This window comes from Propithecus coquereli, unplaced genomic scaffold, assembly GCF_000956105.1.
Source record: "Propithecus coquereli isolate 6110/MARCELLA unplaced genomic scaffold, Pcoq_1.0 Scaffold280, whole genome shotgun sequence".
NCBI classification, from domain to species: Eukaryota; Metazoa; Chordata; class Mammalia; order Primates; family Indriidae; genus Propithecus; species Propithecus coquereli.
The window spans coordinates 2,989,072-3,007,208 of record NW_012148397.1 but is presented as its reverse complement, the minus strand read 5'-3'; the positions used below and the strand labels follow the sequence as shown (position 1 = coordinate 3,007,208).

The 18,137-nt window shown below is 43.5% G+C and overlaps 1 protein-coding gene across 3 annotated transcripts in view; it reads right to left on the bottom strand.

Moving 5' to 3' along the window:
* Nucleotides 1-18,137, bottom strand: part of CDH13 (cadherin 13) — a 977,229-nt gene that overhangs the window by 608,801 nt on the left and 350,291 nt on the right. For 2 of the 3 annotated variants that reach the window (XM_012648206.1, XM_012648204.1), the window contains exon 3: nt 11,719-11,927. The exons of the other annotated variant lie outside the window; for it this stretch is intronic. In XM_012648206.1, coding sequence (XP_012503660.1) covers nt 11,719-11,927 — 209 coding nt within the window. The remainder of the gene's footprint in view (nt 1-11,718; nt 11,928-18,137) is intronic. 3 annotated transcript variants of the gene reach the window in all.

Here is an 18,137-nt window from a genome sequence, read left to right as displayed (position 1 = left end):
ATAATTTTACTTTATGTAATACACAAATACCAAAATTATAAGATTTATGTAGAATTTGGGAAAATATAGGGAGAATTTTTTTTTTTTTTGCTTTTTCTTTGATTCAGTTTCAGTTTCTGGGTCCTGTTTCTTACTGCCCCCTCTCCATTCTTTAGCAAAAATATTATTCAAAGGCCTGATTGAAAGAGGAAATCACAGATAACAAGACAAATAAGACTGATGGTCATCCTCTTAGGAGCGAGGCTTTGCTAACAACGGCCAAATTGAATAAGGGAGTTGGAATAAAAAAGCAGCCAAGTCTCAATTATCTGTGTTAACCAGGGTTTATAAGAACGGACAATGCCAGGAAGAAAATAATGCGTCTTGATTAGTTGCCTTAAATTTCACAGCAGAGGCTTAAAAAAAAAAAAAAAGAGTGTGCATAGGCATGTGGAGTAAGAGTGACGGGCAGAAGGCAGTGCTCAGAAAAAGTCTGGCTGTAGTTAATCCGACCATTCCTTGGGTTTCTTGGCGAACCACCATACTGTTTATAGCTTTATATCTTCAAAGGAAAGAAGTTGTAAAAGTTGCTGTCAAAGGAAGCCTAATTTGCCTGACTTCACGAAGGGGTTGGCTGACAATGCACACTCTCTGTCAAAAGGATTTGCTGCAAAAAGAAAGTTGAAGGAACCATCTGATTTCCAGATTTCCATAAAGAGCTGGGATTCAGGAGAAACTGTGCAGCCATCAGGGAAAGGAAAAGTCCCCTCTTGGATCTCAGGTCCCACCTTCTCTGATTGGTGGGGGAAACCAAGAACAGCAGGAAAGATTCCACAATCTCCTTTCTGAATTGCAACAAGGCTGATGGGAGGGCTGGACTTAACCCGGTCAGAGAGCTCAGCTCAGGGCAACTGAAGGCTGCCTCCCCGTTAAGGAGGAGGTTTTGGAACTGTTGCTTAGAGGACAGTCTCAAATTTTTTGAGCCCCTTTGGCCTTGAGTAGCCCTCAAATATCTGTAGCTACTCCTTCCCTAGGCAGGCTCCTGCTCTGTTTAAAGGCCTTCCCAGTTGGCTATGTTCTCCAGTCTTGGGAGATGAGGAATTGCCAAGAGCTTTGAGATGCCATCTTTGTCTGCATTTGCAATTTCTCTGCCTATGTTTAGGTCTATTGATGTGTAAAATCCTGAAAATGTATATGGTGTATTACTCAAAGTTTTTGTTTTTTTGGATAATTAATCTTTCTTTGCATGATAGAGAAAGAAGAGCCAATGTTTGCAAAATTTGTTTTCTGCTAAAACACAGCTGTCTTATACTTTGATAACTGCACACATAAAATACTCGCATTTTGATTGTTGCTACTTCTTGCTTTATTAAAAAAGTAAGGAGCAATTCAGCAAAAAACAATATCCACAGTTGCTACTGGGCCCCAGTGAGGTGTGGGCATTCTCCTTATCAGTTTTTTTTTTAATGTAGCACCCCTAAGGGGTATGGACCAGAGGGGACAAGGTTTCCACTTCTTTAACAGGAGCCAGAAAAAAAGACAAAGTCATCTATAATGAAGCTAGGTCCTGGGACAGGTTGCAAATGCTTCCTGTTTGTCTATGTGATGTCTTGAAGCTTGCCTTTGCCTGAACAGCAATTGAGTTGAGGATCACACATTATCAACAGTGTGGCCCAAGAGAAGTTGCTGGCTTGACAACTGTCACAAATCATGCCCCGGCCACAGGGGCCAGCAGTCCACAGGTCCACAGGCATATACCCAAGAGGAGGATATATTAATAGTTGGTTAGGGCCATGATGCTTTTCTTTGCTAAGTTTTCTACAAATGCTCAAGCTTCTGCCTTAAAGGTTTGGATGAGACCATGTAATTTGATTGGCCTGTATTCTGGGTGTAGAAAGACTGAATAAATGGTATATGCTTCCCTTTTTCTTTGCTACCTAAGTTTGGAGTATTGAGAACACAAAACTAAATGGAGAGAATCCATGGTCTATATCAAAGACTGTGTTCTCTAATTACTGGAGTTCTTTGTTTTCATTTTTTTCTCCGTCATTGGACCAGACTCTTATAGAGAGAAATGTAGGAGACATTTACATTTGGAAACCTCGTCCTAAATCATTTGAAAATGAGATTCTATTTCCAAAGATTCCATTCACGAGGAAAGTTTTGTTAAAGTGTCATGACAACACAGAGCTTGTCTACCTACCTAAAGTTTCTTTAGAAGTCTTGCTCAGTTTTGTATTTTTATTTCTAACCACTTTGAAATTTCTCTATGTCATTTCATCTTAATAAAAGCCGCCATGCTGACTAGAAAAGTCTGTAGTGACCAAGTGTCTTCATGTGAACTGCTGTGGAAGTTCCAGGTAAGAGGGAAATTTTAAAAAGAGATTATCTTCCACATATTTACATTTAGAATTGACTAGTATTTGATTTATGGTAATAATAACAGGTAGGAGGGTAGAAGCATATCAGAGAGCCTAGAAAATGTGCATTTTATTGTATTATCTTCTTTTATCACAGGTGCTAGGTGAAAATTTACCTCTGACCATACTGTATTCTATTTCCTCAAAAAGCCCAAGCAGCTGTTGGGGAGCTAACTGTGGATAGGGTGCTGGACTTGGGGAATACTGTGGGTGTGAATACTGGGGCTGCCACTCCACCAGCTCTGTGACCTACGACCCACCTCTGTGAGTCTCAGCTTCCCAGCTCATCGAACAGGACTAACACTGTGTCCAGGCATTGTTCGGAGGATTCAATCAGATAATGCATATAAAAATGAAATTGAAAGTATAATTTAAGAATATAAATGTAAGGCATTTTCCCTAGACTCTGGGACTGTGAAGATGAATGAGATAAGGTCCCTGACCTAGGAGACGTTTACATTTAAAAATCTTGAGCTGTTTCCATGAGATTCTTTTTCCAAAGGTTCTATCATGGGGAAGGTTCTTATAAAGTGTCATGATAACACAGGGCTTGTCCACCTACCTAACATTTCTTTAGGAATTATGCTTAACTCTGCATTCATTTTTATTCCTAACCACTTTTTAATTTTCCTGTGTCATTCCAGGGAATAGAAAAACACCAGTTCTGCTGTAAATGTCAGTATTACCAAAATAGCAGCAACTCCGTCAAATCAATAGGCCCAGCTCACCTTCCAGTTCTGCCACTTACTGACAGATGATGACATTGGTGAAGTGACTTAACCTTTCTGAGCCTGAGCTACTTGAGCATCAGTAAGGTAGGAAGAACACCGCCACTGACACAGGCTGGCAACAAGGATCAGAGAAATAGAGGTATATGTGCGAGGACCCAAGGCCATGCCCTGACGCATGCTAAGAACTCAGTGAATGCTCCTTTCCACCCTTCTTTCAAAACATGCCAATATTCCGTTAGAACTCTAGAGCAGTCCTGTCCAATCAGTAGCCCTTCACCACCCGTGGTTATTAAGTATTTAAAAATCAACTAAATTGATATGTGCCATATGTGTAAAATGCATAACAGACTTCCAAGACTTAGTAGGAAAAGAAGACTGTAAAAAGATATTTTGTTATTAATGTTCACATTGATTACTTATGTGAAATGATAACATATTAGACATAGATTACACATATACCTGTAGTGTATTAACTGAAATAAATTATTAAAGTTGATTTCACTTGTTTCTTTTTTTAACACCACTATAAGAAAACTTCAAATGACATATGTGGGTTTCATTATATTTCTATTGAGCCTGCTGCTATACAAAATAAAGTTTAGAGTTTATAGAAGCCAAAAAGCCTCTTTTAGTTATCTAGACTTGCTATGGGATCGTTTATTTTTCCCCAAGCATTTCAATTAGTTTTAATTGAATACAGTTTTCTTAATTCTGATCCACAATCTGTTCTCTGTTATCTACTTAAATTAATGTATCAAAGGATGACTTTTTACGTATATTTGAATAGTATCCCAGAGCTAAGAATCATAAACATAACAATTTAGGCATGTGTCAAAATATAACAGCCTAATATCCAATTCTAGGCCCAATTCTTGGATCTGTACGATAATTTTCGAACTATATATTTTCTCCAATTTGAGTGACAGTTAAATGGATATTAATTTTCCTTAATAGTAACTGGGGAGGCTTTTGCCATGGAGAGTGGTACTTCATAGGTTTTTGAAGTTATCACACTTGTTCATTCAGTGCACATTAAGTATCTACATCTTTAACTCGTCATTTCTTTATGGTCACAGTAAACGTACAGATTGGTTTTCCACCGGGATAGTTACAAAACTTATTCCACGTAAGCAAGATCGATACAATTGACCAGCTCCACAGATTCCACATCGCTCTCAGTCAATGTGGTAAGGGCTTGAGACAAGGTAATTAATTTTTCCATAAGCTAGCTGCTTTCATTTTCAGGGATGCTTTAAAGAAATGAAATCAAGTTGCCTGTGTGTAGTGTGGCAGGTATCTTGAAGGTTAGATGGTACACTAGCGAAAACAAGGCTTCCCCAAATGGTTGGCTTAGGATTGAAAAACATTGGAGTTTATCTCAGTAACAAATGTGCGAAAGTATTTTTATCTAGAATGTACGAGATCAGGAAGGATGGGAAAAAGTGTACAGAAGTGACAGCAACTTACTGGGTATTTAAGACTAATACCCAGTAGTTTAGAATAATCTACCAGAGACCGAGAACCATCTGTTAACTAAGAATTGAGTTAGACGTGACATTTGTTTTATTTCGTGGATCTCTTGATGGCATCCATGCAAGGCCAAGGCATTATCTCCATCGTACAAATGAGAAAACTGAAGTTCAAAGGATGTGGGTGACTTTTCAGTATCATGTGGCGGATAAGTAGTAAATTTGAGATTAGATTCCAATTTGGAGTGATTCCAGGTTCCCCTTAATATCATCTACAATGATTTAGCTACACATCCCCAAGAATGTGTGTGGGGGGTAGCAGAGGGCGCTCAGCCATTGCTTGAGAGTCCAGACCCAAGGTGCCCGCAAGGTTCTTAACAAACGGAATCCTGAGATTCTGGGAAGCAGTGGATTTAACTGTTGTAACCCTCCCAGGGCGCAAGACACATACCAGTCAGCAGTGTTGCTGTTGGCTTCTGGGCAGTTGATGACATATTTTATATATTTATTTTGAAAATTAAAAGCAAAACAACCATTTCTCCTAACTGGTTCCTTCCTCTGATTGCTCCTTTTATTTTATTTTTTTGGAAGTATTTCCATCCTGATTTTTGAAACTGGATGAGGAGCCAAAATTATGTCTTTTAAATTGCATGTTTACCGTGATGATGAGAAACCAAAATAAACAAGCCTTAAATTTAGCCTTTTCAGTTTGTCATAACTTTTTCTCTTTATTTTTTAAGGCATTCTTAAAATGACAGAAAAGGGGGAAAAACTTTTTTTGCATTTAATTTAAGCAACTTTATTAAGAGACCAGTTTCCCTTTACTGAGAACACCTTGTATTGACTTCCAGCTAAGAAGTGTAAATTATTTGTAATTAACTTTTATATACTGCCAAGTCTTTTGGGGTTTATTAAGTGGACCCACAGAAGTAAAGAAAGCCCTCTCTAGGAAGCTGAGTCAGTGCGTCGCATGAAGTGAGCGCCTGAGGGGTGGAGACGGTGATGATGCACGTCCACCTGCTCTCCCGAGTTCCATACAGCTTGTCGGAGTGATGGAATTTGGTCATGCTGGGCGTAGAGGAAGGATTGGGTCACCTGGATTTGCCTCATTCATTCACTGAACACTTTTTATAGATCTGGCTTTGACGACCCAATCTTGAGGAATAAGTGACATTTTCATGGCACTTACAGGAGTTGGGCGCTGTTCTGAGTACTTTGCATACACTAACTCATTTAATCCTCACGACATCCCTATGAGGTTGACACTGTTGTGAACTCATTTTACAGCTAAGGAGACGGCAGCAAAGGTGGCAAGTCCAGCACTGGGACTCACACTGGTGCACCAGAACGCTTTGTCTGCTGTACGGGAGCTCAGAATCGAGATGGGCACAAGCAAAAATAAAGCAGATGGAGAAAGCTTAGTGCTATGATGGGGGAGAGCTAGGCAGGGTTCCATGAGGAGCATGGGAGGAAAATACCTAGTCAGCCAGGGGGATAATCAGACAGGTGACCCCAGGAAGGGAAATCTTGACTGGTCCTGAAGTATCAGTGGAAGCAGCCAGGTCAGTCAGTGCTGGCCATTGGGCAGTTGGGCGTTGGTGGAGGGGACAGCGTCCAGAGACAGGAGCAGCTGGTGTGAAGGGCTGGGAAAGCTTGGCCCATTCACATAACCACAAGTGGTGTGGTACTGCAGGAGGTGGGGTTCAATGTAGGGAGAGGTGTGACTGGGGTCGCTCATTCCATTCATCCATTTATTCAAAAGACAAGACATGCTGGGTGCTGAGGACAGAGCAATGAAGAGGGAGGAAAGGAGGGAGGGAGGGAGGAAGAAAGAAAGGAAGGCAGTGAGAAACTGCAGATTCGGTGGGGAAAAGTCACCATTCTATCCAGGCATAATTTGTGAGTCAGGTTCGTCAATACCTTCCACGGGCTAGAAACCCCTTTTGTGCACGGAAGGTTAACCTCACCACCCTCTATAACAATTCCTCAGAGCCTGTCAAAAGAGAGATTAAACTGCTCCTCTGCCTACTCAGATCTAAGGTGATCTTATATTTTTCAGGCAGGTACTAGATTGTGGGCAGCCCATTAAAAATGCAGAAATAGCTTGAGAGTCTATAATTGAACCATTAACAATTGGGCTTCACAGATTCAGGCTATAGGCTTTCCAGGTGAAACGGGGTTGCAAGTAACAGCTAAAAATAAGAGAGGCACATCCTCTTATTAAAGAAGAGCCAGGCTCCCATTACTGAAGCTCAGGTAGGCTTCACTGTGATTACATAGGCTTTAGAGAGTTTTTCCTTCCCAAGTACAGTGATGTGAAATTAGCAACTGTGAAATGTCTCCGCCTCCTGTTCTGGTCACACTGTGTGCCCCACCTCCCTCTCTGAGCACACTTTCTCTTTCTTTTCTTTGACTTCAAGTTTTTCTGGCCTTGATCTCTGGCTTCTGTCTTGTGGCCTCAGTGAATACACTTAAACCCTCAGTTTCTTATTCTTCCTCCAAAGGTTCAGAAATAATGCCATTGATGGGACCTGCCACTTGATGTTTGGTGCTGTGTCCAACAGAAGAAGTCTGTGATGTAGACTCTATCTTTACCCCTATTTTATAGATGAGGATATTGGAGTTTAGAGAGTTGAATGACTTGCTCAAGGTCACTCAATCAGTAAGTGTGGAGCAGAAATTTGAACCCACTCATGTTCAAACCGAAGCTAAAATTCCTACCACTAAGCTGTTCTTCCTTCAAATCTATGCCCTGCAAGCCAGTCCCATACTGTCCATTAACTCCTGGACATCTCTGTAAAGATGTTCCTAGGAGCCTCCAACTCAACACATTCAAGCCTGGCTAGACATCTTTCCCAACCATTCCCTTCCCGATCGGTCCAATTCATCTCCATCCTCCATGCTAGACGATGTGGAATCATCCGGACGCTGATCTTCCTACAAGTCATCTCTTCCATTTCTGTTTCCCTCCATTGCTACAGTGTTGCTCTAACTTGTGCCCTCATCTCTTGAACCATGGGCAATGGCAACAGCCCCCACCCCGGTGGCACAGCCTCCTGGCGAGCAAAGTGGCAGGGAGGAGAATGGGTGTTTGAACAGAGAGGCTGGAATTCAATCTCACTTCTGTCGATTTCAAGTTAGGGGCTTTGGCCAAGTCCTCACATCTGTATGGAGGGTGTAAAATCAGCAATTCCATGGGGCGGTTGTAAAGATTAGAAATAATGTATGTTAAAGCATACATTGAGATGCACACACTGATGAAACTTCTATGAAATAGGTTCTCCAAAAATAGTGGTAGCCATTATTTTAACTATTAACTCTAGTCTTCCCTACTCCAGTCAAGGACCCTGGATGCATTCCCCCAAAGATTATTTTTATCCTGCCTATTCCTCTGCTCAAGAACCAACAATGGCTCCCTGTTTCCTATCACATCAATCTAAAATCCCTCCTAGTTTTCACATGCTATCTCCATCCTATTTGCTCACATGTTCCCATCGTTTTCTTAGCATTCCCCTCTATTCCTGCCTCCCCTGACCCAGAAAGGTGGACCCTGGGATGTCAGAGCCTGGCTTGTGCAGGGCGCATGGAACGTGCAGGCTAACCCCCAAGGCTGAGCCAAATTATCCCTGGGAACTGCAGAGCTCCTGTCTGGGAGTGAGGAGACACACTGTACCCATACTGCACAGCAGCATGGCCAGTCTCCAAGGGCTGTGCAGAAACAGGATGCAAGGTGCAAGGAAGAGGGATGCAAAGGGGTAGCCAGACCTCAAGGGCCAGAACTTACAGGCAGCTGTGGGAATATTCTATTAGCTTCAGCCATGGGAAGAGAGGGAGTTGAAAGGGCATTGAACTGTTCTGGTCACCTGCCATTCTGGGTCATAGGCCCTGCTTGCCTCTGTTATAATTGTGTTTGTGGGAGTGAACGTGTGTGCATGATCACGCTCTCCCAAGTGGCGAGGTTAACAGCCCTCACTGGTAGAGAGGAGGGGCTCTGGAGCCATGCTGCTGGGGTCTGAGCCTCAGCTCTGCCACCTACTAGCTATATGACCAGAGCAAAGGACAGCCTCATGTGTCTCAGTTCCCTCACCCATGAGATGCAGATGATAATGGCACCAATAACAGCCTCCCTCAGCACGTTGCTGTGAGGACGAACAGCATGAATGAACCCAGGGCTGAGCTCACCCTAAGTAGCATGTAAGCATCAGTCACTGGTCATTGCTGTAGCATTAGCTAAATGCTAACTATTACTGTTACACAATTTTCTCACTTAACCTTCAAAAAGACCCTAAAAGGTAGATTATCATCCCCATTTTGCAGATGACACAATCAAAATTAAATGGAGGCTCTGGAGGGAAAGCACTTTGCCTGACGCCACACAGCTAAGAAGAGATACACCTTGTAGGCAGTTAGACATTCCCTCATGAGACATACCCTTCTGGGACATTCCTAACCAAATACACCCGTCCTTCAAGGTCCAGCTCGGCCAAGCCCCTAGGGAAAGAAGAGGCAGAATCATGGCCTCGCTGGGGCATGGACTCAGGACCCAGACTGCTTGGGTTCAATTCTCATTTTTATGCCCTTCCTTATTCATTGTATGGCCTTGGGCAGGTCACTTTCCTCTTTGTGCTTCAGTTCCCCATCAGTAAAATGGGGAGAGTACCACCTGCCTTCTAGTTGCAAAGGAGATTAAATGAGTCAGCATGTGTAACCGGTGACAGCAGCATCTGGCACTCAGTGAGCCCTATGTAAGCATTGGCTGCCTTAAAAAATACCAAGTATCTATTAAAGTCTGTGCTCTCTTCAGAGGGACTCTTTCGCTATCTATTTTATTTTCCTTTCCTTTCCTTTTCTTTTTTCCTTGTTTGGGGCTCTTTATTGCAAAGATGCATCTGGGCATCTTTGCAAGGCCTACTTTCATGAAAGTTCTGGAGGCGGGAGATGGATGCCTGGTTCTGCTGGAGTCTGGCAAACTGAACGACATGGCAGCCTCTGCGTGTTTATGAGAAGCAGACAATTGCAGCCAAGTTTTGTCGACAATGCATTCAGACAGCAGCAAATGAGAAACTGTCAGGGCTCAGAGGAGCTCTGCCTCTGGAAGCCATCTCACGGGAACTCCAGAGACCAACACTGCATGGCTGGGTCCCTTAGTAATGAACTTCAGGTCTCCCAGCCTCTCAAGCTGGAGTTTGCCCTGGGAAGTTCCCACAATCCCACCTGCTCTCTTTCAAGCGAAATACTATGACATTGTCTTTTCCATATATAAAGATGAGTCACCGGGGGGGGTGGTGAAGAGGGGGGCAAGGGCAACATACGTAACCTAAACATCTGTACCCCCATAATATGCTGAAATTAAAAAAAAAAAAAGATGAGTCACCAATCACAATGAACAACGTCCATCTAATACATTCAATCCCATATGCAAACCTCCTTATGGGACTCTCAGTACCATTTACATATTCCTAAGAAGCATTTTTTGCTGCATGTTCCGGCAGTCTTGTTGCTTTAGATATTTGCCAAGTCATTTATATCACAAGTTAGTGAGATGCTGTGAAAATGGTTGTGGCTAAGCAAAGGAAAAGCCTGCTTTTGTGGTGTCAATGTTTTCCACGCTGGTATGTATTCATCAGTATCCTATTTTCTTTGAAACATCGGTGACGTGCTGTGGATTCATTTTTAGGTTGTGATCTATCCTTAACTCACAGCTTCACAGATATGAAGGTGAATTATGGAGCTTGTCCAGTCCTGGAATGGCAAATAAATTCCATCCCTAAAAAACATCTCAAAATAATCGATTGATAGTAGGTTCCAGAAGCACTGTACTGGGAAAGATACTCAGGCCAAACCCAGGGTGATTAGCAATATCCACCGTAAGCATGGTAGCACACAGGCCACATATTTTCCACTGTTTAACCCTTCTAGTCTGCAGATAAAGAAGTGATACGATGCTCTCAAGATCATGTGGACAGCACTGGCAGGAGGCAACATGCACATTGCCAGTCCTACTGTCTCTGCTCTCCAGCAGTGAAACCCACACTCACTCCACCACTGCACAAAATGAGCAGATCAGGCAGGGCTATGGGGAGTGCAGCAGACAGAGAAAGGCGATGAGAATCACGGGCTTTGAAAACTGAGGAAGACCAGGCCAGCAGGTAGGAGAAACTCAAAGCACACCAAGCTGGGGCACAGCATTATTACTGTCATTATTTTACTGGAGTCCTGCTGCATATCTTGCCTTCCTTTACCCAAGAACACAGAGTCTCTGAACTCCTGGTGAAAAAGTATGTGAGTCAGCTGTAGCAAAAAGTCTCTGAATGACACAATGAGGAAGGCTGAATAGCAGTTTGTGACACTCATAAAACGTGTGTACACGTGTGGGGGTGCAGGGGACAGCATGCCTGCGCATCTGGAGAGAAATGCGCCTGGAGCACAGCACAGGAGCAGCGCCGCGTGCAATGGTTGTCCTGCCGTGTGACTCCAGTGGCCACTGTGGCTCTCGCTTGCCCAACATCCATCCCCCCCTCCTCTGAAAACGGCGCTTTAATTTACCTTGAGTAACTGCCCTGCTTTCATGCTCAGTCCACGTGGTTTTAGGTGGGTGGGGCTGACTCTGCCCTGGCTTCAAGAAAAGGCATGTGACCCAGCCTTGGCCAACCAGAGCCTCACAACCCAATGGACACAGTGTTTAGTTCAGGGACAGGCACATGACCCAAGGAGAGCCCATGAGATTCAGTTTCAAGCTTTTGTTGGCATTATCAGAAAGAGCTACTCTTTAGGGCAACTTCAGATTAGGGAGTGATGTGACTATCTCAGAGTGAAGCCAACAAATGGAAAATGGAACCCCAAGATGTACAGGGATCAAAGTGATGCCATCATTTGGGTACCAGAACAAAGCCACGCCTGAAGGCAGAACTGTCCCTGAAATATATTAATTACATGAGTCAGTAAACACTCATCACCCCTCCCCAACTTTTTTTTGAGTTGGATTCTGTCATTCCCAACAACAATAATAACAAAAAGAATCTTAGCCAATATAATAAATTAAAGACTCATTTTCCATATAAGACAGACAGAACCTAATGTTCCTCCTTGGACCCAACTTATTTTAAACAGCTGTGTTACCTGCAAGGAGCCCTGGATGTCTTTCCCCCCAACAATCACGAGCTCTGCCATGTCTTCCGCGTGAGGAGTCCGCGCATGGATGAACAGAGTCCTGCCCACTGCAGTTATGTTTCTCAGGGCAACTAAGCCACCATCGCTGTTCACCTTGAAGTATGGGTTTGAGACCTCATAGCGCAGCTTGTTATTTCCCTTACAGTCACTGAAGGTCACTGGGAAAACAAAATAAAACAAGAGAAGGAACGTGAGTACGTTGGACAGCTTAGACCTTGAGACATCTCTGAGGTGTTCGATGTGGATCACCTCACCACCCCCCAACCCTGAGTCTACAAATGCTGCCCTTAGTCCCACAGCAAGCCTCTTGTACCCAAGCAACTTTGACTGTGCTGATCGACTTCACTCAATCAAGACCCATCCTTGATCACTCACGTGTTCTAGGCAGGTGCTATGCACTGAGGATGCAAACATGAGCAGGACAGGGTCCTGCCCTTGAGTTAGTGGATGGAGTGGACAGTCAGATGTAGCAGAGTGACACCTGAGGGAAGTGGTCTGATCCTGGTATGTAGGAGGTGCTGGGGTAGAAGCACAGAGTGCTCAGGAGCATGGAGCACAGCTGCACAGAGACAATATTTGAGCTGGGTCTTAAAGAGGAGCAGGAGAAGACCCTTAAGAGGGTGGAGGACAGGCTAAGTAATTCAGAGGCAGAAAATGGGGCCCTTAAATAACAAAACGGATGCAGGGAAAGAGAACTAGCTTGATGTGCTTGGATGAGAGGCAAATTTGAAATGGGGTGGCATTATCAGGGGAAGTAAGAGAGGCTAGAAATGAAGCTAGGAATGTCTTTTGGAGATAGAATGGGAAAAGCCAGTACATCCGGGTGCTTCCTGGTGGCTTTGGACTATTTATAGTGGGCAGAGGGTGACGATCAGGTGTGTGCTGTGGTGCCAGTGGAGGGCAGTGCTTCCCAAGGTTGGGGTGCACCAGGATCACACGGGGAGCTTTTTAAAAATCCAGAGGATCCGATCCAAAGATTATAATTTAGTAGGTCTGGGTTATGGAGAATGGTTTAAAGAATGGCAAAGAGAGAGGCCAGGAAAACCAGTTACAACCAGCTCAGTGTTATCCCAAAGATGCCTGGCTGAGACGAAAGCACTGGCAGTGGAGATGTGGGGAGTGGACAGATGTGAGCCAAGCTCCTACCACTGAACAGCTTAGTCGTGTGTGGGAAGGGACAGGGAAAATTCAGCCTCTTGGGTGAACCACACAGAGGGTGGGGCATTGACACATGCAGTGGCTGTGACGGCCGATCATGTTGCCCTCTCCAGCGCTTCTGCATCTGGCACACAATTGAATCACAACCCATTGTCTATGCGTGTGTTCGCCTGTCTGCCTTCTACTATAGACTCCGAGGCCCCTTGTGGGTAAGCATGGAACTGTACTACTTGCTTTTAGCTCTCTGCTGAATAGGCTCGTTTGTTTAGTAAACCTTTAGTTGAAGCCTAACCTAGATACAGAGAAGTGCGGGAATCAGAATGTATAACTCAATGACCTTTCACAAAGTGGGCACACCCAAGTGCCCAGCATGCACGCCACAACACAAAATATTACCAGTCCCCTCCCTTGCCAAGTAAAATTCCTCCCCTCCTCCCCAGAGGCTATACTACCTGACTTCTAACACCACATATGTTTTCACCTGCGTTTGCACTTCATGTAAATGGAATCGTACAGCATGTATTCTTTCGTGTTTGGCTCTTTCCATTAACATTACATTTTGTGAGATTCACTGTGTGGCTGCAAGTCCTGGTAGTTTTCCCTAGTCATTACATAGTAATTGCTAATCACTATAGAGTATCCAAACCACTGTATTCATTCTAATCACTATAGTAATCCATTGTGTGGCTATACTGAGTTTATTTATTATATCCATCCTCCTGTCAACAGGCACCTGGACTATTTCCAGTTTAAGGCTCTTAAAATGTTGCTACTCGGAACTTTCTTGTATACATCTTTTAGTGACAGCGTCTACATATGACCTAGGGCACTGTCAAAGCCATATAAATATCTGATGAACTAAGCTGATCTTTCTACTCTAGGAAGATGATGCATGTGGTGGTAATAGCCATATTAGCTAATAATAATAGTGACTAATGCAAATCGAGCACTTTCCACATGTGAGGCTCAGTGCTAAGCATTTAACACACGTTGTCTTGTTTAATCTTTACGATGACAACAAATGGGAGTTCTACTTTGATCCCCTCTGTCCCAAGTTTCTAGATAAGGAAACTGAGGCTTGGAGAGGGTAAATAATGGACCAGGATTTGAACTCTGGTCCATTTCCCTGTCACCAGTACAAATTCTCAATAAAGACAACACCCCATGGAGAATATAGCCTTCCTGAAATCCTGAAAGAACCCGAATACAGTAGTCCCCCTTATCTATGATTTTGCCTTCAGCGGTTTCAGTTAACCACAGTCAACTGAGGTTAAAAAGTATTAAATGGAAAATCTCAGAAAGAAAAAATTCATAAGTTTAAATTATGTGCTGAGTACTGCCATAATTATTCTATTTTAATATTAGTTATTGTTAGTATGACTAATTTATACATTAAACTTTATCATAGCTATATACTATGGATTGGTACTATCCATGGTTTCAGACATCCACTGGGGGTCTTGGACAAGGGGGGACTGCGTATAGTACCATGAGTGCCCTGCTGAGTCCTGCTCCCACATTCCCACCCAGCCCTGAAGGACATCATGCCTCATGGTCACTTTGCCTTAGGGGTCCAGAGCCTTTCTTGGCTAAGTCAGCTTTAGGGCCATCTTTGTAGGGACACACAAGTGGATTCTTGGGCACCCATGGTTCTCAGATACTTGCACACTTTCTCTAACTATCTTGGTCACCAAGATTGATTGGATGTGCCTAGTTTCAGTTTTTGGAAGTGAACTACGAAGGAGAGACATCAGGTGGCTTTCACTGTCATCATCAATTAGCATTCATCCACCGGAGGCAAAGTGCTCAAATGACAAAGCCCGCTAGGAACTTCTTGCTTCAGTTGCCAGCATGAGGGTTCTGGCTTTAGTCCCTCAATAGGATCAAAGAAGACAGTCTCAGCTGAGAAGTAATGGTGGAGAGGGAAAGGCATATAAAAGTTTGTGGGGATTCTAGATTCACAGCTAACTTCCTTCCTTCCATCCATCTTTCCTTCCATCTTCTTTTTATTCATCCCATAAGTGTTTAGTGAAAGCCTCCATTATGCTAGATGCTAGGGCTATAATGTTCAGCAAAGATGGACACAGTCCCTAGCTTGAAGTCCAGTGGAAGAGACAGACATTAATCCAATGCCACATAAGTAATAGAGGATCTATTCCAGGCAGACAGAATCCCAAATGTGCAAAGGTCCACTGGCATCTAGGGAACTGAAAATCAGCCAGTGAGATTGGCACAGAGAGAAAGAGAAAGCAAGGGAGTAAGGATGGAGATCAGCTGGGCCCAGGTAATGTTGGGTTCTTGAAAGGCACAGAAAGCCTTATTCCTTGAAGGAAACCTTGGACCACTGCAACTAAGGACTGACTTACCTCCAGCTGAGACTCATAAGACTACGACTCTTCATGGCAAAATAATGCTTAGCACTCAAGATCCTCCATGTCTTGACTTTCCATCAGCCTCCCTGGTGCCTCTGTCTTCAGGCCACGCCTCCCACCTTGCCCACGCCTGTGCCTCCCTACCACCCTTCCACCCTTTGCCTGTGATGCTCTTTCTCTGCAGAAGGTACTTCTCACCTTCTTCACCCTGTTAAATCTTAATTATTCTTTAAGATTCAGCTCAAGCAATTTCTACAAACACCTTCTTGGTGTTCCCAGAGAGTTTCCTGCACACAGGGTCTTTTACGTTATATCAGTGTGTCCATTTTATGCATCTGTTTTTCCCATCATAACCAAGAGCTGGAATTGAGTCTTATTCTTTCATTCATCTCTAAATCTCCAGCAATGAACAGAATTTTTTTTTTTTCCATATTGGAGGCCATCTACAGTGATTCCAGGGGCAAAATGATACTCTAGAGGTGGTGGATCAGGGGTCCCTCTTCTACGATGTGAGAAAGAGAGGCTGCAGGCAAGGCTGATAATTGAGAATAGAGGAGCCTAGTGACCTCTTGACTTGGTTGAACTCAGCAGTGGAGATGGGAAGAAAATTAAGAACTCAGCTATGCCCTCTCCAGACCTCACATGAATCCATTTATGATAGCGCTCAGCCTCCAGGCTTAGCTTTGACCTAGCTCATTGGTGAAGTCAGGGGTGGTGCCCTCTCTTTCCCCGTAATCCCAGCAAAGCTCTGCATAGCCCCAAAGAATGGCTGAAATCAGTGTGCATTTTGAACGACTGGATGCTTGGACAAATAACGGTAATAACACCTCCCATTTACCGAGTGGTTCCTGAGCACTAGGATCCACGCCAAGGACTGTACATGCCATACTCCTTTCAGCCTCATATCAATTCTAATCTACAGAAGTACTTCTCAACTTTGGTTTTTAATTATCTACTCCCCTAAGGAAACTTTTTAGAAAAGTTCTTCTAATCGCCACTAGTCCAATGAAATTTTAATATCATGGATATACTTTTATCTATTTATGTACTACATGTATATCTGTACTTTAAGTATAATTTTTGCCCCTACCCCCAAGAACCTATTTGATCCCCTTCAAGGCAATATAGCCCCACTGACAATGCACAGTCTATAATCTGTAAGTGTCATATTCGATTTTATAGGCAAAGAGACTGAGCCCCAGAGATTAACTAACTTGCTCAAGGTCACATATTCAGAAAGGGATAGAGCAAGAATCTGTCTTCACTCTGACCTGTCTGTCTTTATAGCCCAAGCTCTGGGCACATACACTTCCTAGGAACAGAGGAACAAGATGGAAAAGGGAAATTGGCCCCAGTCCTCTTGGGCAGTTCACAAATCCCTTTGGGGCCATCAGAGTTACCAGGTGAGGGCATACTGAGAGACCAAATCTATATTCAGGACCTGGCATGTCATAAGGCACTCAATGCATTCTAGTACCCTTCCCAACTCGCTAAATCAAATAGCTGAGGATTGCATGATTGGGTCTTTGTTTTTGATACCACTTACCAACTTAGGAGCAGAAGCTTTAGAACATGGTTATTTCTCAAGGCTAGCTATCTGTGAAATAACCAGGGGAGCATTAAAAAGAATAGCAAGATCTGCCTCTACTCCCTCCTGAGATTATGATATAATTGGGCTGAGTTGGAGTCTGTGCACCTCTGTCTCTTAACAGCTCCCCAGATGAATCTCATACAGAGACAAGAACCAGGGCCTTAGATAATAAATTGCTTGTTGAGATGCCAGGTTCCCACATTTCCCAGTCATTCTTGGAACAGAGTGGAGGTCGGGGACCTAGCATTTTAGGAATTGCTATTCCCATGGCCTTAAGAAAGGGCAGTTTTTATGGTTAATGTTTAAGCCTGTTTCTAATGTTGGCTCATGTGTAGGAGCCCTGTGACTTCGAGCAAACCACCCATGTTCTTTATTCCTAAATGTCTTCATCTGTAAAGTGGATTAACAATAATATCTCCCTCATGGGTACTATAATCCTTATGGCATGGGTAAATAAGAAAATACATACCTACATGCATAAAGCACTTAGGACAGAGCTTGGTGCTCCATGAATGAGAATTTTCACTGTTATTCCCATAATTCTGGGCATTAAGGAAGCTACCTTTTCCTTTTCCTACACAGCTTGCTTCTTTCTTTTGGTTTTCCACCTGCTTCTATGTCCTTCCATTTTTTTCTAGTTAGATACCCTGCAGGCCCCATGCTATTGCCATGGAGATGGTTACCACAGGCATCACTGCTAGTGCTAAAGGGATGAGGCCAATGATTCTGATCCAGCCTTGCCCATCTTTTAATCCCCTCACTTTTCCTGGTGAGGCCTACCTACCTCACTTAAGCAATTGTGAAGGAAAAATGACATTAAAAGAGTGAAATTACAGTGCCCTGCCTATAGTGGACTCAACGAAGTTTTGTTGAATATTCTCCAAACGGATCGTTTGTAAAGATGACTTCATACAAATCTAAGGTATGAATTTTCCTAAAATACTGCCACTACACGGTGAGCTTTATATTCATGATTGCAATGAATGCTCATATCGTCACCCTCACATCATCAGTTTGAGGGAGGTACTTTTGTTCTCTCCGGAAACTGAGACTTAGTGAGGTCAAATGATTTATCTGAGGCTACACAGCTGGTATGTGTCCCCAGGTAAAACCCAAACCCAGGCTGTCTGATGATACTCCTCTACTCCCGAGAGCTATACCTGTCTGCCTGGGTGATGTGTTCCTTCCCTCAGTCATTCAGCTCCTAGCCTCACAAGTTCACCATAGCCTCATACCAAATCTATTAT